The sequence below is a fragment of the Carassius carassius genome, chromosome 14 (assembly GCF_963082965.1).
Source record: "Carassius carassius chromosome 14, fCarCar2.1, whole genome shotgun sequence".
Taxonomy (NCBI): Eukaryota; Metazoa; Chordata; class Actinopteri; order Cypriniformes; family Cyprinidae; genus Carassius; species Carassius carassius.
In genome coordinates, this window is record NC_081768.1 from 29,142,572 (window position 1) to 29,164,028 (window position 21,457).

At 39.2% G+C, this 21,457-nt stretch overlaps 2 protein-coding genes across 2 annotated transcripts in view; both read left to right on the forward strand.

Moving 5' to 3' along the window:
* Nucleotides 1-2,570, forward strand: part of lrrc1 (leucine rich repeat containing 1) — a 50,248-nt gene extending 47,678 nt beyond the window's left edge. The window contains exons 13-14 of the mRNA XM_059566818.1: nucleotides 467-609; nucleotides 2,308-2,570. Of these exons, the coding sequence (XP_059422801.1) occupies nucleotides 467-609; nucleotides 2,308-2,466 (302 nt within the window). The 3' untranslated portion in view covers nucleotides 2,467-2,570. The remainder of the gene's footprint in view (nucleotides 1-466; nucleotides 610-2,307) is intronic.
* A 7,972-nt stretch (nucleotides 2,571-10,542) lies between these two features.
* Nucleotides 10,543-19,971, forward strand: LOC132156628 (protein scribble homolog). The gene is made up of 8 exons (XM_059565566.1): nucleotides 10,543-10,736; nucleotides 11,089-11,319; nucleotides 12,384-12,473; nucleotides 12,693-12,770; nucleotides 13,798-14,091; nucleotides 14,308-14,394; nucleotides 19,026-19,207; nucleotides 19,688-19,971. Exons 1-7 carry the CDS (start codon nucleotides 10,716-10,718, stop codon nucleotides 19,179-19,181), a joined length of 957 nt encoding a protein of 318 aa, XP_059421549.1. The 5' UTR covers nucleotides 10,543-10,715; the 3' UTR covers nucleotides 19,182-19,207; nucleotides 19,688-19,971.
* The last annotated feature ends 1,486 nt before the right edge of the window (nucleotides 19,972-21,457 follow it).

A 21,457-nucleotide genomic window follows, 5' to 3' on the forward strand; every position in this document is an offset into this window, starting at 1 on the left:
AAAATCTAAGATAATGTTTCCACAAAACTATTATGCAGTAAAAAATGTTTCAACACTAATAATATCCATTGTTAATAAGTGAGCATCAATAAGAAATAATTGTGCACTAAATCAGCATAATGCTTATTTTGGGTTTTGCTGACACATCGAATGACTCTTGAGGTTTTTTTTAGTAATCACTTCCTCTGATATGTTTGGATGTGTTGGAGGTCAGGTCACGCTGGGCTGGACGGAGCGGGTGAGGGAGGGAGGGAGGGAGGGATTGTTTTTCAGTAAGCCGGTGACTAAGGCTGGATTTGAAACTGTGATCTCACAGCCCAGTTTTACTTCAAATATAACCTCCTCTGTGTGATTTTATGAAAACTAGAGTAAATGCAATAAATAGTTTTTTCCCCCAACCCAATAAAAGATAAAGGAATAATTTTAACCCATGTGTGTAAAAACAATCTGTGCATATGCTGTTTAGGTTCTGATAACCTCGCTCGCTGTGGTGCTCTGGAGAGTCTGGTGGAGAGCGGCATGCTGGATGACACCTGGGACGACAAAGCCACAAACAGAATGAGCACCATCCGTTTCATGGAGGAGGATGATGATGAGGATGATGAAGAGGTGAGGAACGAGGCTCTGCTAAATGTATTATATTGCTTTGTAAAAGTGATGTTTAAGGTTCCTTTTTAGTGGTGTTTTGGTTTTTTAAAGATGACCTCAACCTTACCTGTCACTTGGATATACACTTTGTTTGCAGGGGCATATACATTTTTTAAATAACATTTTCCCTGGAATAAAAATGCCCACTTTAAATGATAAATATCAGTCTTAATAGCTAGTAGCAACTCATGGGCTAAATACTACAGAGGATATATTTAGTGTATATATGGTGCATTCCATTGACCTTAGATGTCAAAGCTGGGAATGACGTCACACCCAAGTGGACTGTGTTCCAGTAGAGAAGTCAGAAAACCAAGCATGACACGTCCATTGTCCATATGCTATTAAACAATATATTAATACTGTTTCTCCTCTGTTGATGCATTGATCAGCCATGTTGGGTTTTGAAGATGAAGTTGTTGCAATTATGATTTGGGAGGGAGTTCCAGTTTAGAGTCTCTACGGGGAACTCAGAAATTCCAACTTACGAGTACAAATGGAACGCACCATTACTTGTTTTTTTTTTTTTGTTTGTTTTTTTTAAACAGTCTGCAAAGCCCATATTTGCAGTCTTTACATATGTCTACTTGCATGCTGTATTTAATATAATTTTGCCCAAATATTCAAGTGGGTATGAAGACCGCAAGGGTTTGATTACCCAATGCTTACAACATAAGCCCTATTTAGTCCGTAATTGTTCCTCATGGGATGTAAGCTATTTCCAGCATTTATTACCTCTGAATCCAGAATGCCGGGGGTTTTTCTCCCACCACTGGCATAAAAATCCTGACCAAATCACCTACTGTTTTTTAACACACACCAAGGTCGTGTGATAATTTAATTGTCTGAATGCACATCTGAGTTTACTAGAAGAATTTGATTCAAAATTCAAATCTTTTGAACTGTTGCCCTTCACTGTAATTTGCATGCATATTTAATAGTGAAATTCTAGAAAAAGTATTTGCAAGAATGATATTTCATAACTGCTCTACCACATTGAGTAGGAGCTGTTAAGAACAAAAAGAAAAGTACGTAATCATTTGAATACAGTTGGGGTGCTTCAAATTAAGTGATTTAAAGACATTTAAATTTAAACAGACATTTACATTTGTGGCAAACATCTACAATGTGCAACACTGTTTTAATCCATCCATCCATCAATCCATCATGTTCAGGCATACGAATTCCTGAACATGATGGATGCAGTATTAGAGAGAATGTGGATATAGTGTGCATTAAGGGCACCGCTTGAACATTTACTTCCTGTTCCATGCACTGGCTCTCAAGTGGCCAAGACCACAAGTGTGGGTATTGGGACAGGCCCCGTGTGTTATGCATATTTCAAAAGCAGTATGCTTTATTGAGTGACGTGACCTCCTCATGCTTTCCATCATCTTGAAAATGTTGGTACAATTATTTCTTCTGATTTATGTCACACTGGAAAAGACAAGTTAATTGCATTGCACTGTGGGACATGTAGTAGTTAAACTGCATGCCAAAAGGAAATGCTGTGACATAAAACACACTTCAGTGTGTCCCACCTCAACCTTCTTTTTTCAATCAGACACACTTTTTTTAATGGGGTCTTAAAATCCCCCGAAGGGTGCTATAACGAGAATCTGTGAATTAAAAAGGGTTGTTCTTCTTCCTGTTTCTCAGAGAACACTGTTGCGGCGGGCCACCCCACACCCCGGCGAGCTGAAGAACATGAAGAAGGTGGCTGAGAGCATCCGAAAGGACATGAACGCTGCCAAAGGCCTGGATTCCAACAAAAACGAGGTCAATAACGCTGTGGACCGAGTGACCACGTCTGTGTGAACGCTTTAACTCCGAGATGTCTCTTACCCAGTGTGTCTGTCCCTGAAGCCCCCGCAGAGCCATTCCTCACTGTGTTCTCCCAGGGGCTGACCACCCTTTTGCTCTCCTGGGACCACCAGAGCCCCTTTTCCAGCCCTGCTACCTTCATCCGCTCCTGCCCTGTGTCAGGGACGAGTCCTCACTACACGGTGCCTTTTCTAAAGACCTCCAGAGCATTAACCGGCAAAGGAATGCATGTTTTTACTCTACTCTTCGGATCCAGTGCTTTTCTTTGACACACAAAATAGGTAGTCGCACTACAAGTCTTAACATAAATCTGTCAGAACCTTTAATATAGAAATATGAATTTGATATAGATGCTCTATTTTTTTATTTTCAAACACTGGGTGCATTTCTTTCTTTTGGTGATAACATGGAGCCCAGGTGTTTTTGGACCTACTGATTTTAAAAATTCTTGTGAATATTGACACTTTTGTACGTGTGGCAGCTCAGGTGGTGTAAATTTTAGAAACAAACAAACAAAACAAAAAAGATGCGTATCCAGTTACCTAATCATTGAATTTCCCATCGCTTGGACTCAATTTTAGAATTAATAGCATTCGAACAAAGTGACAGATTTTTAATGTCATACACAGTTGATTCTTATCTGAACATGAGGGGGCAGCTTTGTATTTGACTGTCAGGGTTTTCTTCATAACCCATGCAGTTTTCATTGTGTGTAAAGAACAAGTTTTGTACTAAAAGTGAATTAAAAGGGCTAATGTGTTAGTTCTGGACATGTGGACCGAAGAGAGTGAAGGCTGTCCGACAGACCGGCGCTGTGCTTATGTAAGCAGTTTTTATAAAGCAGGTACAATTAAATAAAACTCTTCTGTAATTAAGGTAAGGGTAGTTAGTTATTATCTTCTGCTTTGGTTTAGGTGAGCAGTTTTTCCCTCCAAGTGCCAGAATGCACTTTTACAAGCAATGCTATCAATTTATTTTTTAATATATGTATATGTGGTACACTACGGACTTCATTTTACATTGTATGTTTTCATTTTTATTCCAAGAAAGACATGGTTTTTAATGTTGATTTTGATCTTTTAATTATTTCTTGTAAATGAAGCTGCACATAAAACAATCGTAAACGGGCGCCTTTTCTTGGCCAGAACGTTTATGACTTTAACCACTGAAATAATAAAATGATTTCTTGAAATCAAAGGTTGAGATTCATTATTTATACAGAGATTTTATATTTATTAAACAAAAATGTTACGGATGTCTTGCCACTGCTTTTTTTTTTCAGATTGATCTTTAAAGAAACAGTTCAGCCAAAAATATAATTTGTCATTATTTAATGCTGTTGCTATTCCAAACCTTTACGCTGTTATAAATGTATTTATATTTTCCTGTGACTTTTATAGTCATTTTTTATCATTGATTTATTATCTGAGCTTCAGCCCATCGTTTGTCCATCCTTGCTTGTTTTCTCCCACTCAGTTACCTCGCCGTTTCCTCTGCTCGCATGTGTGGCTTTTTCTGCATTATTTCACTTATACATTTTGTTGTGTACTGAACATTTGATTTTTATCAATAGATACAATTTCCATTGCATAATGATTATGTACTATTCAATCAAGCACTTCATACTGTTGCTGAAGCTTTGGAATGCACATTGTATACTTCATATAAATAGACATGGGCTCTACAAGTGGAACAAGATTTAGAAGTTGCTCTTTAATTTTACCCATGGAACATGACATTGGTTCCTGGTGCTCATTTTGCTGATTCTATATTCCACGTGTCCATGTTTATGGGAACTTCTGTTCAGAAGGATGCATCACATTTATGTTTGAAGGACACTGATAACCAATTACTTTCTCTTCTGAATACATGCTGTTTTATTTAAACTTTATTCATTGTCTCACAAACTCTATGACAGCTGTGCAGAACTTGCAATTAAAAAAAATTAATAAATCATATTCAGGGGAAGTTTCATCACATCCTTTGTGTGACTTCTTCCAAAGGAATGATTGCAAGACATTTCTCACAGCTGAAGATTCATTCATCCATAATGCTATATTGTATATTGTGTGATCTCTGAGTACTTTTGTTGTCGTATTTTGGCAGCGTCAGCTGTGGCTCATTCTCTGAAACTCTGTCTGAAAGCCAGCAGCTTGTCCTTGAACGGTCTTCTCACTGTTGCAGATGAAACTGGTGTTTGGGATTTACTGTTCATTGAACCTTCTAGTTGAGCTCCAGTGAGTCTCTGGTTCTCCAACTAGTGACTGTGATAACAGATTTTATTTATTTTCTTCCCAAAACAGAACTGCATAGAATCATTTATTCTCTCTCTCTCTCTCTCTCAAAAAAAAAAAAACCCTCAAATAGTCACAATAATATAGGGGAAGATGCTCTCTTTAATCATTCACCTGCTGAACACAGTTCTTAACCAGAATAAGAAATTAACAGAAACAATGTGATTATATATATTTGTCATTATAATGATGCCATTTTAATTTCCTTTTCAATTGTTAAATACTAAATCAAATAATAGATTTGATTTTTTAACAATTTAGTTAATAACTAATTACTGCTATATCAGATAAACATTTATAAAATGATGATGTCATATGATTATATGATTCCAACTGACATTGATGAAGAATTAACATATTTGAAACATGTTGTGTAATTCTTAAATAATTAATCTCTGAATTGTAATAGTTATTAAATTAGTTCAGAGATTTATGTTTAAGATCATCAGTTTATAAATAAGATTAAGATGAGATTTTTAAAATGGGTAAAAGAATTAAGACTCCATATCTGCCTGAAAGTGGTTTTATTTTGCATGAAGTAGTTTGGGTAAAGACTAAAAAATTCACACATGATGATGAACTCGATGGAGAAGAGTGTTGTAATGGGGCTTTTCATAGTTTATTACTATTATTATTGTTTTAATTATTTTAATGATCCAGCTGTCTATATCTCAGTGGTGAAGTTATGATATAATTTTAGCATAACATACCAGATGATTGTGGTCTGCTGCCCAGCAGAACCGCTGTAAAGGAAATCAGTACTGTACCTAAATGAGTTTTTGTGTGTGTGTGTGAATTGGCCATGTATATCTTTTCAAATCAGTTACTGTTGCAATTGGATGGCCATGAAATATTAGATTTTAACAAATTAATAATTTATGAATTTATGTTTATAAGGCCATTCAGAAATGAATGAACATGCTAAATGGTGGGAGTACGAACATAAGATTCAACTGTACCTTATAACAAACATGTATCCTAGCTACATGTCTTAACATGTCTGAGTGCTCAGATGATTGTCATTTTTCTTGATCTACTTCATTGGTGAAGCAGCTGCAGTCTCAGTAGAGCTTAACTGGCAAGTAATGATGGAGATTGAGTGCTTTCTGGTCGCTAAGGTAACCTGATCATTTGGACAGTAGACAGAAACAAGTGATGTTTCTTAGAAAGGAAATTTAAAAAATCCAAAGACCCATCAAGGCAGGACATTATGGTGATTTATCAGAGGAAGGGGTGTTATAAGACAAAATCAATATAATAAAAGACACCAAATTTCATACAGTTGCAATCAAAATGATTCAACCCCCTTGACCTGCAAGACATTTTGCTGCAACAACATTTTATGAAATCAATTCAACAAAGGCATCAGTAAAGTATTAGAGAAAGTTTGTTAATACACTTTTGAGTGATTCTGAGAATGGAACATTGATGAATCATGATAAAATTCAAAGTGGCTCTAAACATTCATGTTTAATATTATTCAACCCCCTTCATGCAGAATCTTTTATTCTTTAAAATCACCAATAAACGCTGTCTGTCTGTAACTGTTTAGAAACTTCTGTCACCTCTCTACTACAGTCTTGGCCCATTCCTCGCCTGAAAAAGCTTCCAGATCACTGATAATCTTTGGTTTTCACATTGCCACTGCTTTCTTTAAATTCAACCAGATATTTGCAATGAGAATTAAGCCTGGACACTGAACAGGTTACTCAAGTACATTCTATAACTGATCCCTGAACCAAGCAGAAGTAGATTTGGATGTGTACTTTGGGATGACTGTCCTGCAGGAAAGTCCATTGATCAGCAGCTTCAGTTTTTGCACCAAAGGCATCACAATTCTTGTCAAAATGGCCTGATACTTCAAAGAATCCATGATGTCCTTCATACAGTCATGATTTCCACTTCCTGCTACAGTAAAGAAACCCCATAACAGGACTGATCCACCTCCAAGTTTGATGATGGAGATGGTGTTCTTCTGCTTATGAGCATTTCCTGTTTTGCAGCAGACATACCGCTGATCCATGGGTCCAAAAAGTTCCAGTTTGGTCACATCACTCCATAAAACGTTCCTCCAGAGCTCCACAAGTCTACACAAATGAATTTTATCAAGTTCAAGTTGGCCTTTGGTTCTTCTTGATCAAGAGTGGTATTCTGCAAGATCTCAACATGAAGGCCATACTTGTCTAGTGTTCTTCTTACACACTGCATGGAAATGGTTTTCCTCCTTTCATCGGGTCATCTTGCAAGTCTTTGGCTGTACATTGCAGGTTTTTCCTCAGTTGCACTGATTACATTTCTTTATGATATTGTGCTTTTTCTTCAACACCCTCAAAGGTTTTCTGGTAAAACACACTTTAAGCTAAGGAATAAGGGAAAATCTTCACATAGCCTTAGCCTTTCTAAAGTAATACAATATTTATTCTCTTTAGCTTTTGTGAGATCTCTGTTGACATTTTTGCTACTCAACTTTAGCACATGCATGGGGTAACTGTATGTGTAACAGCTCAAGCTAATTCTGTTTTTATAGAGTTTCTAAAGGCTTAATTGTGTTTTGAGACTGTTTTATTCCCCACCATGCAAATAAGTGATTTAAAAACAGCAATGTTGAATAGGGGTTGAATAATTATGACATAGCAGTATTTAAAAAAATCTTATAACTCAAAGGTATTACATTATATATTGACAATATAGATGCAATTTTATTTTATCCTGGATCTTCAGAAAAAAATTGTATTTGTAAAGTACTGCAGTCTCTTGAGGGGTTGAATAATTTTGATCGCAACTGTAAGTATTTATGAATGATAATAATCTTATTTTTTATATTTTAAGAGCCAAAGGTATTTTTCTTTGGCTCTCAACGGAGGCGGACACATTTCTCTCCCTCTCCCCCACCTTTGCCTTCCCTGCTTGCTCTCTCGTCTCGTCTATTCTGAGAGACTCTCTCTGCACTGCTCTCCAAAACTGGAAAACATGGATTTGATTTGATCAACTGGTCTCTCAAAGCAATTGACACCATCTTCTCGATGAGAAGCTTTGATTCGGGGAAACCTGATTGTCCTGCCATAACGTTCGCAGCTGGCTACACGATGGACGCGTGGGAGAGATGGCGGGTCGTGTGTCTGGCGGATCTTTCAGTGGAGGACATTGAAGACATCTACCTATTTGGAACTATGATAACAGGTCTTCTGCTGATTGGACTAGGCTTTGGCCTGGGTTATCGAAAAATTCAGAAAATGGGAACAGCTGTCCAAAGCCTCACAAGGCTGCCCGTCATGATTTGGAGACCAGAATGGACAAGAGAGTGACCGTGAAATTGGAATGCGGCTACTCGCCCCAAGACCAAACAATTGGAATCTTTTCTTCTTTCGACTCCCTCTACCAGCATGCCAAGGTCAATGTTGGAATAACAACTCTCCCGGGGAGCACTGCAGTGAGACGCTCTTACGTTCCTCCCCCGACTTACACAGACACCTGTTGATTGTTGACTCTGTCTAGGACCTTCGCCGCTTTGTTCGCCAGTCTGACAAGCAGGTCTGTGACCAGCGCCGTAGGGCATGATGGACCATAAATCCAATGCACACAGAGTGAAGTAGTTTAAGTCTTTGGTTCTTTTAATTGTGATGATTTTGGCTCACATTTAACAAATAACCACCAATTCACTATCTCAACAAATTAGGATAAGGTGACATGCAAATCAGCTAATCGACTCAAAACATCTGCAAAGGTTTCCTGAGCTTTCAAAGTGGTTTCTTGGTTTTGTTCACAATCATGGGGAAGACTGCTGATCTGACAGTTGTCCAGAAGACAATCACTGACACCCTTCACAAGGAGGGTAAGCCACAAACATTCATGGCCAAAGAAGCTGGCTGTTCACAGAGTTCTTTATCCAAGTATGTTGACAGAAAGTTGAGTGGAAGGAAATAGTGTGGAAGAAAAAGATGCACAACCTACCAAGTTTGCTGAGTTTGCTGAACCACAGACAACGTCAGAGGCGTTTTACCTGGGCTAAGGAGACGAAAAACTGGGCTGTTTCCCAGTTGTCCAAAGTCCTCTTTTCAGATGAGAGCAAGTTTTGTATTTCATTTGGCTTCCAAGGTCCTAGAGTCTGGAGGAATGGTGGAGAAGATCATAGCCCAAGTTGCTTGAAGAATGACGGTCCACAGATCCATCTTCCCTCTTAAAGATCCCTACCAAGAGTGCTGCCCATCCCCCTGATATTTCTGCGGGGGCTTCATGTAACAACACTCTGTTTCTGAGCCTGGCGATATGAGGAGCTAGAGGATGGCTGGGGCTGCTTCCATTCAGCAGTCTTGGGGACCTGAGAATCCCAAGGGCGGTAGTGCTAAAACACTGCCGCCTGCTTCCTCACCTCCTAAATCCTCTCAACAACAGTGTGTACTGCATTACCAAAGAGGCCAGAAGGCTAGAACAGAAAGTCCAGCAGGAATAATCTGTCCTTGTCATGCAACTCAGACATATTTAACCACAGATGTCTCTCCGTAGCTACAAGTGCTGCCATTGAAAGGCCAATTGGCTCTGGCCAATTTCCTTGGTAGCGTGGAGAGAGATCCATTGCCCAACACCCAACAGATCACTCTCTGCATGCTAAAGTGTCTGCCTCCTTGCTCTCACCCAGGTCCTTAAGCAGGTTGGCCTGGTATGCCTGTAACACCACCATGGTGTGCAGCCATGCACTGGCCTGACATGCCGCCACATAAGCTTTACCCACCAAGGCCAATGTTCCTCTAAGTGGCTTGGTGGGAAGCCTCTGGGCCTTCAGAAATGATGACAAGATGGGGGAAAGATAACTTGCAAATGTCTGCTCCACCCTTATCATAGTCCTATATACTTGCTAATTCAGCCCCTCAATGTTGTAATAATTATAAACTGTGGCATGACCTTGACACCTCAGAGGCTGGAAGTTGTAATCTAACATGCACAAATTTAATTTGCTGTTCTGATGAACTTTTCTGAAAAGCAAGCGTCAGGGTTGAAAGTTGGGGTCACGTGACAAGAGTGATATGAGAAGACTGACACTATGATGACGGATCCAAAAGCATCTTTTGTTAATAGAACTTTCATTTCTTCATTTAATATAAGTGAGTGTCTTTATTGTTGCTGGATTTTCAAAAAAATAAAATAAAATAAATAAATAAATAAATAAAATGAACCACAAACTAAGCATTGCATTTAAATTAAAATACCTTATTTGGGTTACAACACAACGTATATCCTTCTTATTCATTTTATTAACAAAAGTTAGATGTTTATTTAATATATGTGAATTTGCCATTGTACTATTTAATGGCTGATTTGTTTTAATTAATAAGATAATATTTATTTAATAAACCACAAACTACGATCGTTTTAAAGTAGCCTAAGGGTAAATCCATAGGCTATTTATTTGTGTTAAACGCGGGTAAAACATATCCTTATTCATTGTGTTAATAAAAGATCAAAGATTTCTTTTTTAAACGCGGGTATAATATAGGTGAGTCAACAACTTTGTCACTGTGGCATTGCTGATGTTGATTGTGTTATTTATTTATTTATTTTTATTAAGAGTAATAATGAATCAACCTTAAGCATTAATTTAGTTTCAATATTTTTTTGTGGGCTACACACCAGGGCACCCTTACCCTAATGTGTACGTACTGCTGTTTGTTTAAGCTTTTTAATGAGATATGTACACTTCAGTTTCAATCTTACAGTTTGTGTAAAGGTGACATTTTTAACAAGCAAACAGCTGAAAGTATTTCATCACTTCTGTCCCTGTCTCATCTATAGGGGTGCAGAGCTGCTAAAACCTCTGTGAATAACAGCAGCCACGGCTGGCCCTTTCCTGGTCTGCGCTGGGTCACAAGGAAGGACCGTCTGTCAGGATTCAACTTGTTTCCTCTCACTGGTGGACATGGCCGCAGCTCCAGCCCAGAGAAAGACGCAGAGGAGATGGAAGAGCCGTCTGATGATGTAAGACCAGCATGTTTACAGTATGTCTGTTTCAGAGGTACTCTTTACCATCTTTGGCTTGAGCAAATGAAAATGTATCATTTACTCATCCTCATGTCATTACGGTATTATTTTCTTTCTGGAACATCTACTGCTTGACACAACCCCCCCCCAAAACAAATCATGGGTACAATAGACAGTGGGTGGCTCTCACAAACAAACACTGTGGCGGTCGTCTTATATTAAAGCCATGATACTTTGAAATACAGTATATTATGATACTAAGTGAATACCACATTCATTTATAATGGTATTTACATCAAAGAAAAATTTAGAAATACCATGTCAACTGAAAACACTGTTTTTCCATCAGTACAGCTTCTCAGAACTGGAGGGAGCAGGACACCGGCCTAAACCTCAGTGGGGAGAAAACGGCCATGACAGGAAGCTTCAGAAATACAAAACTCAGCGCCTAGTGACCCATTTCCACAGAGACATGGCCCGTGACCCAGACTGCCACACCGCCTCGGAGAGGCTCAGCCATCCGGCTGTGCCAGAGTGGACCTGTTCCCAAAAATCAGTCGTTTCACATGTACCATTAAGAGTAAGAGTACAGACAGCTAATCAGCCACAAATTCGTCAAGCACCTACAGATTTCAAGGGGGCTTCATTGACAGATCCTCTAGTGGTGTTATTTTGTATGCATAGGGGCCAGGTTCAAATCCTGATGTAATGAGAATGTTTATAATTAACAAAGCAAAACTGCAGCTGAACTCAACTGCAGCCTGCAATCACCCTGCATTTTAATTTATAGAAAACAGTAGAATTGTCTTTTTGATAACAATGGCAAAAACTCACCCCCAAATAAAAAGAAATATGATTGCTTATAAAATTAACCTTTCACTGTCATCACAGCAATGTCTTCAAAATCCAATTATATATTTTAAAATTGTGAACTGAAGTGAGTGCATATATTACTAAAGCCAATTCTAGATTATTAAGAATAAGAATTCATTCTGCCATTTATTCTGTAGCTTATAACATGTAACATAACTGGAAACACAGCAAATGCTCATCTTTGCATGTGATACAGACTCCATTGTGCATCATTTTTATAACAATTTAAATTGATATATAATATATATCTCATTAAATTCTCAAATTCTTCAGTTCTTCTATTTAAAACCAAATAGTATTGATTCCATTTTACCTACAGATGCAAAAAAAGTTTGTTTTCTGGCAGCCAATCTCTTACCTTACCAAGCTCCTCACCTAATTTCTTCTGTATTCTATTGAACACACATAATTTCGATCTGTTCTGCACACACAGAAGTATAATTTACATGAAAACTTTTATATAATTTATATATTTTTTTACAGTTAAATTTTGTGTCCTTTGTCTCTGATCTTTTAAAAACAAGCAGAAAGAGCAGCTTCAAATTGCACATGATGTATTTTGGAGTGGCCTGAGGCTCTCAAAAATGAATGAACATTTAAACTAGACTCAGTGGTTTCAACTAAATGACTTTGTAATTTACATGTCTGGTTTACATTAGACTCTGATTGTATTAGTATAAGGTGTGTTAGGTGATTCTGCCCTAATTCATTTTGTAATATAGCTCTAGTGGAGTTTAACTCTTGGGGTGATGGTGTTTTCTGTCCCTCCAGCTACAGATCAAAGTGAACGGACAGAGAGGTGGACTGGGAATTTGTATTGCAGGAGGAAAAGGCTCCTTGCCATACAAAGAGAATGATGAGGTAGGCCTGATCTTCCTGTAGCTCCACTGCCTGAATCTCATTACACACTATTACTATCATAATCCTGTGGGTCTATTTACAATAAAATATACACATGGACTGGAACACTAATGTGCATCCAGCCAGCAATGCGACTGATGATAAGAGTTTGCCTGATTTCCTTCCCCATGACTAGTCATTTCCTTCTGGACACTGATTGATTTGTTTTCTTCGTGTCAGGGTGTTTTCATCTCCAGAGTGTCTAAAGGTGGACTGGCGGAGAAGGCCGGGGTTCATATTGGGGACAGAGTGTTGGAGGTAAATCATAATGCAAATGAACTGTTTCACAATAAATTAATTTATGGCTAATTGGGAAGCATGAGTACACCTGGGAATGCTTGCCTTCAAAGTTACAATTATTAACTATTGATTTTGTGTGTGTGTGTGTGTGTGTGCTCTGTTATTCCCTATGAAAATCAAATATCTCCATAAGGATTGCAACATTTTATTTTTTTGTCCTCATGAGGAAACAAGCTCCAAAATCACACAGATTTAAGTTCAAAACAGAGCTGTCTTGTACATAATTTGGTTAGATTCTACCAAGTGACATGAATTTGAGCATTCCACTGCATATGTATGTCTCCTGCTGTGAGACATTGGAGGGCGTCATCACACAGATGCTGATGAACAGTTTTTTGTGACCCCATGAGCCTTAATGCAACATGCCAAGCAGCAATGTCGGGGAAAAGCATGTGGACATGCAAGTCACACTTACAGCTGTTATTGATGTCACTGCATTAAAGCAAGACAGCACAAGCACTTTTTTTGTCAGTTTGAGGTATTTTCTCTTATCCTAAGTTTATATGCAGTGGAATAACGTTTATTTCACATTAGGTGTTAACGCTGTAGCGCTGTGCTGCTTTCAACACACAATCCCAAAACATTCAACGGAGTCTAGTATCATGATCTGTAACATGAAGTCTTTTTCACGCTTTTTAGGGCTCACTAAAATGGAGGTACTGGTAAAACATCTACTATAATCGAATTTTTTTTTTCTTGGATTTATATGCTGCTTGCAAAAGGGGCCGACTGCAGCTGACCAGCAAACTCTTGACCTACTAGGACAAATGCCAGACGAACCAATCTTTAGAAAACCTGTTTTAAAACAGTAATTTTCTCTGCAATTCTGTTCAGTCACACTCATGGTGCGGAAATGACATCTTTTCCCTTGAAGGCCCCTGGTCATTTCCTCATAAAATGTTGGCATTTTCTCATACCTTGGCTTTCGTGGTATTTCTGTCTTTCCTTCAAATCGCTGCAGCTCATTTTTCATTTGTGACACCAGGTCAATGGCCAAGACATGCAGGAGGTCAGCCACCATGAGGCTGTCGGCATCCTGAGGAATGCTGGGAGCTGCATAAAAATGAAAGTGCTCCGGGAGAGATGCATGCCCGTGGAGCCGTGGCTGCATGAGAGGTCCGACACCGTGGAGACAGCAGACCCCCAGGTCAGCCAAGAGTGGGATATCACCATGAGCAATAACAGATCAAGTGACCCACAATCCTCAGGTGATGCCATGCTGGACTGCAGCCCAATGACCAACAGGAATGAAGCTACCATCTGCAATGGAAATGGACTGGTAGGCTCTAGGTCAAGAGAATCGAGATTATACAAATTATAAAATGGTTCTTTTATATGCCACAGGACTAAAAGAGGAGGAATGGCAATGGGATTAGTCATACCCATTGTAATGAATTTTAAAGCAATTATTATTAAAAATCAATACAAACAATTTTGGAATTGCACTGCTTATTTTCCAGTTTCCCTCCTGATAGTTTTCATGTTTTTTTGCCAGAATGATCCAGTACAGGATTTGCGGCTGACCAAAGACATGGAGACCTTCAAAAACAATGCCCTACAGGTTGTGAAAAATACTATGACGGTATGTGTGAAGGATAGAATGTGTTTCTGTGTGGATGTGTGTGTTTTAATAATGAAATCTCAGGACCGCAATGCATACCTCTATACAAAACAGTCCTGTCCAGTTGTTCTTTTCACACTTGGCGAAGAAAAGTCCCTCGGAATTTTTATCTAAAAATTTTTTTATAATATATATATATATATATATATACACAATACAAAGTGTGTGTGTGTGTGTGTGTACAAGTATTGTCCTAACTGGCAATGAACTAAATGTATTATCTACACTTGTGTATGCAGAGAGGAATTAATCTGAGTATCTCCCTTGAAATCTTGTTTTCCAGAACAATTACAGTTGTGCTTCTCTGAATTTATATAGTTTTAAATTTGGTATAAAACATAGCAGAGAGAAATAAACAGCTTCTCAAATAAGAAAAATGTAGGTCAGGACTAGATTTTGTCCATTGGGAATTGATTGGTTCACTGGACTGTTGTTATTTTGCTGATTTGCAGCGATGTAAGTGAAAGGTTGCTGGAGGGAAGGCCACATGAATTGAAAAAAATAAAATAAAGATGAGCACAGGTACAGCATTTATAATAAATGATGCAATATATTAAATAACAATAGTCAGTTTTGATTTCAATAATAATAATAATAATAAATTTTATTTGTTACGCACTTTACATCAATTCAATGACCTCAAAGTGCTACAATGCACATAAAACAACAAACTATATACTATAAACTTTAAAATTAGCGTAAAAAGAAAACAAAGACATAAAAATAGCACTTTTAGCCGTAGGCTTTTCTAAAAAGATGGGTTTTAAGTCCTTTTTTAAAAGAGTCAACAGTTTGTGGGGCCCTTAGATGGACAGGGAGAGCATTCCACAGACTGGGTGAAGCTGAACAGAAGGCGCGATCGCCCATAGTTCGAAGCCTAGTCCTCGGAGGCTGGAGGAGGTAGGCCTGTCCAGAGCGGAGATGGCGTGAGGAGGAAAGGGGGGTGATGAGTTGTTTGAGATATAAGGGGGCAGTTCCATGGAGGCACTGGTGGGTCAGAAGGGAAACTTTGAATTCAATCCTGTACTGGACAGGAAGCCAGTGGAGGGATTTTAGGATGGGTGTGATGTGGTGGTACTTCCGCACCCCCATCAGGATCCTCGCAGCACAGTTCTGAATGTATTGCAACTGCTGGATGTTCTTACTTGGGATCCCGATGAGGAGTGCGTTGCAGTAGTCCAGCCTGGAGGATACGAAGGCGTGGACAAGTTTTTCTGCATCAGGGAGAGTGAGTATGGGACGAAGTTTTGCAATATTCCTGAGGTGAAAGAATGAGGTTTTGCATAGCTGTTTAATGTAGGCCTCATAGGTCAAGTGAGGATCCATTCTAACACCAAGGTTTGTGACTGAGGATGAAAGATGGATGTCATGGCCGGAGAAGGTGATGCTGGTGATGGTGGATGACCGGGTCTGATGTGGAGTGCCAACAAGAATGGCTTCCGTTTTTGAGCTATTGAGTTGCAGAAAGTTAGCCGTCATCCACGCCTTTATCTCCTCCAGGCAGGTGGAAATTGTGGAGAGGGCTGCAGAGGGGCTTGGGTTTGTTTTAATGTAGAGTTGAGTGTCATCAGCGTAGCAATGGAAAGATATTCCATGCCGGCTGATGACATAACCAAGGGGGAGCATGTACAGTGCGAAGAGGGTGGGGCCAAGGACTGATCCTTGAGGGACACCACAAGTGACAGAGTGTGTGTCCGATTTAGCACCACCCAGGGAAACATACTCTGTTCTGTCCATGAGATATGATGTAAACCAAGCCAGGGTAGTATCAGAGAGTCCAATAGAGGAGTGGAGGCGGTGTAGAAGGATATGGTGATCCACGGTGTCAAATGCTGCAGTGAGGTCGAGAAGGATGAGAAGTGATGGAGATCCAGCATCAGCCGTCATCAGTAGGTCATTAGTGACTCTGACCAAGGCAGTTTCTGTACTGTGGCCAGAGCGAAAACCAGACTGGAACTTCTCATAAAGACTGTTAGTTATGAGATGGTTGTGGAGTTGGTCGGAAACTACCTTTTCCAACACCTTTGACAGGAAAGGGAGGTTGGAGATGGGGCGGTAGTTAGCAGGAACTTCTGGATCAAGGCTGGGCTTTTTGAGTAGTGGCTTGATGACCGCTTTTTTCAGAGACGTGGGGACATGGCCGGACCGAAGAGACTGATTGATGATATTGGTGATCATGGGACTTATTGCAGAAGAGTGACTTTTTATCAGGGCTGAGGGAAATGGATCCAGGTCACAGGTGGATGGCTTCATCTTCCTTAGCAGGACTTCAATTTCATGCTGAGTGATATCCTTGAAACAGCAGAGGAGCTGGGTAGTCCCAGATTGAGGGTCAGTGGATATTACTGGGGGGGTAGAAAAACTAGGATGAAGAAGGGGGGGAGAGGAGGCGGGGAAGCAGATACAGTGGGGGGGCTGGAGAGAATGGAGCGTATCTTTCCTACTTTTGTTTTAAAGAATCGGATGAAGCTGTTGCACCGCTCCTGCATATTATCGAAGTATAGGGGAGTCTGGGGTTTGAGGAGATGATTTACAGTTGAGAAAAGTTGCTTGGAGTTTCCAGGGCTATTGTTGATTATGTGGGAGTAGAACCGGGACCGTGTGTCACTGAGGGACTTGCTGTAGGCCTTCTGATGTTCCCGGTAGGCTAGCTTGTGAACAGCGAGTCCTGAGTCCTTGAAACGCCGTTCGAGGACACGCCCTGTTCTCTTTTGTAGCCGCAGCTCCTTGGTGTACCAGGGGGCTGAGCATGTGAAGGTGACGGTTCTGGACTTGACTGGGGCATGGCGGTCCAGAAGTGAGCTGAGTGATGAATTGTAGAGATCCACAGAATTAGTGACTGAAAGGGGGTTTGCAGCAGAGAGTTGGCAGAGGTCAGTAGTCAGGGTGACTGGGTTGATATTTTTAAGGTTCCTAAAACTGATTTTTCTGCTGGGCTTACTGATGGGGAACAGAGTGGGTAACTCCAATGTGATGGCCTTATGGTCTGACACGCCCAGATCGTGCACCGAGAGATTGGTGATGGAGGTAGAGTTGGTGATCAACAAATCAAGAGTGTGGCCTCTGGAGTGTGTTGGGACATTGACATGTTGGGTGAAATTAAGACTGTCAAGAAGATTATTAAATTCAGCTACAGAGTAGGAAGAAGAGTTGTTTACATGAATATTATAATCACCAAGTATGATGATATTCCCTGGGGTTGTGTAAAGTGTGGTGAGAAGATCATACATCTCGGAAATGAAAGCTGGATGGAGGCCGGTAAATCAGAAGCATTGTAGTGGAAAGTGGCGGTTTACATTTGAATGCAAGGCATTCAAAAGAGGAATGGACAGGCAGGGAAAGGGAGGACAACTCAAAATCTACCCGGTGCACAACGGCAAGGCCACCACCTCGGCCAGTGGTGCGGGCCTTGCTGAGGTAGGTGTAGCCAGAGGGACAGGCTTCATTGAGACTAGAATAAACTCCTGGTTGTTGCCAGGTTTCAACTAGGCACATGAAGTGTATCTGCTCGTTGATTATATGGTCATGAATAAAAGATGCCTTGTTGTTAAGGGATTGTGCATTTAAAAATTCAATTTTTTACAGGGGACGCTGGATTTGTGATAACAGAATGTCTCTGTAGGGGCCGGAGTAGGCTGTGATCCACTCCGCGTTTTCTGTCCTGCTTGGAATGAAATAGCCAGTTATTATAAATAGCCATATTTCATTGTGACTAAGGATATTTAATTCATTATATGGTTAAAAAATAATTACATAATTTAGTAGAAAGCTATTTTTTATGGAGCCTCTAATGAAAGAAAAATTTATTCCTGTGCTCACAACTTTGCCAGTATAAAACGCAAAACTGGTGTTGGAAATAACATGAGATAAGAGGAAAAACTTAAACTTCAATGTTTTCGTAATGCAGTTTCAATACTTTTGTGAGAGAATGCAAAAGCATTTAAATATAAGGTTTCCTCCTATCGTATTTTTTTTAATCTCTATGTCACCTTGAGGGCTCTGTAGATTGTTTTACCTGATATGTGCACCTTGACATTTCTATGAAATGTGCTAACGACCTTGATAATTTCCTCCCTATATGCTTCAGCGTAAGCCATTGTAAAAACATGACTTTTTTTCTCGAGTAAAAATACTGAAAAATATATTCACCTGAGTAGCAAACTTGCTTGAGATATTAAATTGTACTTAACTATGTTCAACACCTTTTCACTACAAATGCAAGTGTTGGGCAGTAGCAAAGTTTTCAATAGAACAGCTTCCTTTGTATGGAACTGTTGGTGTAGAAATCTGATCTTATCAAGTCTGTCTGAGATTACATGAAGAGACAAAATGCATAATAATGTGGGAACATCTCATCTGCTCAGCTGTTTTAATGGCAAGAGGTGCTCTCAACAGATGTTGATTTGATTTGATAGACGTTTACTGAAAAGTAAAAAAGAGGAAAAATAAATGTTTTACGTAATAAGAGGATCTCATAATTGCATCAGAAAATATTAAACTAAGTAAGTGGCTAATTTGAAATCTTGACAGATCTGTGAAACCAGTGACTTCTTTTTTCCCTCTCTTCTCACTTCAATGTGACCCTTTGACAGATACCTCGGATTATTCTGACTCACCCCTCTACCTCAGATGAGGACGTGGAGCCCCTGACGCAGGGCCCAGATGATGGAGATTTTGATTCTGACTTCAGCGACTCGGACAGTCACTTCTACTCGGACTGCTTGAACAGTGCTTTCTATCCTCTGTGAAAGATAGAGAAGCACACAGGCTCCAGGTTCTTCATCTCTTTTCATGTTTTTCAATTAGTGTGCCATTTGATATTAAATTACCCTAATAAAGGGTTTCAATTTCTTATAGCCATTTTTAAAAAACATTTTTTATTTCCCTTAGATAATTATATTTAACAAAGAGCATGTGGTTATTAGCATGACAGGATGTGGTTTTATTCATCCACAGACATAAACATGCTAAATAGATCTCAGATTTGCATGGAAGCACTGATGGTAGTCTAAATAATGGATCACTGGGGTGTGAATCCTTATATTTACACAACCCAACAGCACTAAAAGGCACTGTCCACTGAAATGAACAGAGAACTTAATTTAACTGTAGATACCGATCAGGTAGCTGCCAGACTCAATTTTCCAGACATTTTTTTATTTGCTTTGGAAAGATAACAAATGTGTTCTTTTTTTCCAGAAAATAAGTTGTTCTCGGACAAGGCTTAATACCCTCTCTCTCTTTGTGAATTCAGATGTGCCTGTGTCCTTCGGTTAAGTGAAACTGTGGTCCACAATCACCTGAGCAGTAAACGAGTGGCGCAGGATCGATACTTCAGGCAAAGTCCGCAGTAACATGATGTACTTTTTAGAACACCATTGTGTGAAGGTGATATAGAGGAAGTGGAAAGAAATATTTTTCTAAAATGTTGCTTATTTGAATTGTACATGCTCTTAAATAGACCTTACTTGCTTTGTGTATGCTTCATTTAAATGCTTTTACTTACACCATTTATAACTTGCCAAAAAATGAAATAAACTTTAAAAATGTGATTGTGCCGGTCAGGTGTGTAATAGTATGAATGCTATCTCTGAAGCTGTTGTGAATATTTTGACGTGGATATCCAGCCTAGCAGCGCAGAAGGCACCTGAATCACTGAACCACGGTGATCTATGAAGACCACTGACAGATCACAGACTTGTTTAATTGTATTTAATAGTCCGGCATTATAAGTAATGGAATTTTGATTTGTTCTATGATGGTTTAAGATTTAAAGAACGAATAAGACCTAACATCCTACTTTACATCAATACAAGGGGAGACTACTCATGAATAGATATTTTCAGACACATGCGGTAAGAGAAGTTTACGCAATGAATTCCAAGTTTCTTTATATTATAACATGAAATTATATGAAATTAAATAATATGAAGTATCATATTACGTTTTTAAAGTATTTATTAAGTGTTTTACTAAGTCTAAAATTTCAACAACATTATGTTACACCCTTATGGTGATCCCACCTGTGATTCCTATCTTTGTTTTTGTAATTACACAAAACACATACACATACACACACACACACACACACACACACACACACACACACACACACACACACACACACACACACACACACACACACACACAGACACACAAGATGTGATGCTGCACCATGCAGATAGATGTCAGTATAAAATCCAAGATTATTAGTTAGCAAAACTTCAACATAAAATAACTGCATAACACGTGATTTTCATGAAACTTGTCAAGATATCATATTCTACTCCAAAATCTATATGAAATAAAATTACATTTAGGATAATTTATATTTCATATTTATTGAAAAGCCGCTTTTTAGGATACTTAAGTTTGCATGCATTATATCATGACAAAGCACATTTAACTACTGCCATAATCACTTACTACAACAGTCTTTTGTCTTTCATATTGTGTCATATGGGATCTCCTGTGGGTCTGTGTGGGTCATGTCTGTGTTTAGGCTGTAGTTAATTTTGTATTTAGCATGCTAAGCTTACAGGATGATGGGCAGAGGATGGGACGTTGTGACCCCAGGGGAAATAACAGCATTATTTTCCACACTGTCAATCTGCGGCACACACACACACACACTCCCTCAGGGCTGCAGCCGTTCTCTCCTCTTGGCCCTGTTATCCCTCTTTACTTGATGCTGTATCAGTGTACTTATCAATCATATGAGGTGATGATTTGATAATATCATTAACAGCTCTGTGACAGAGCTTGGGAGATATATTGATTAATCTCGGTGACTTCCCTTACTGTGTGGTTGTGCTTCTTGGGTCTTGTTTAGCACCTCTACATCTGCATTAAACATTTGGCAGAGATTTTCTTCCAAAAGTGACCTAGGCACTGTTTACGCCTGGTATTAACATCCACTCGGGTAACCAATCACAAGCAGATAGCTGAAACAGATCTTTGTTCACACATGGTGTTATATGCCTCCACTAATATTTTCTAATGTTTATGACTGGTAATTCATTGT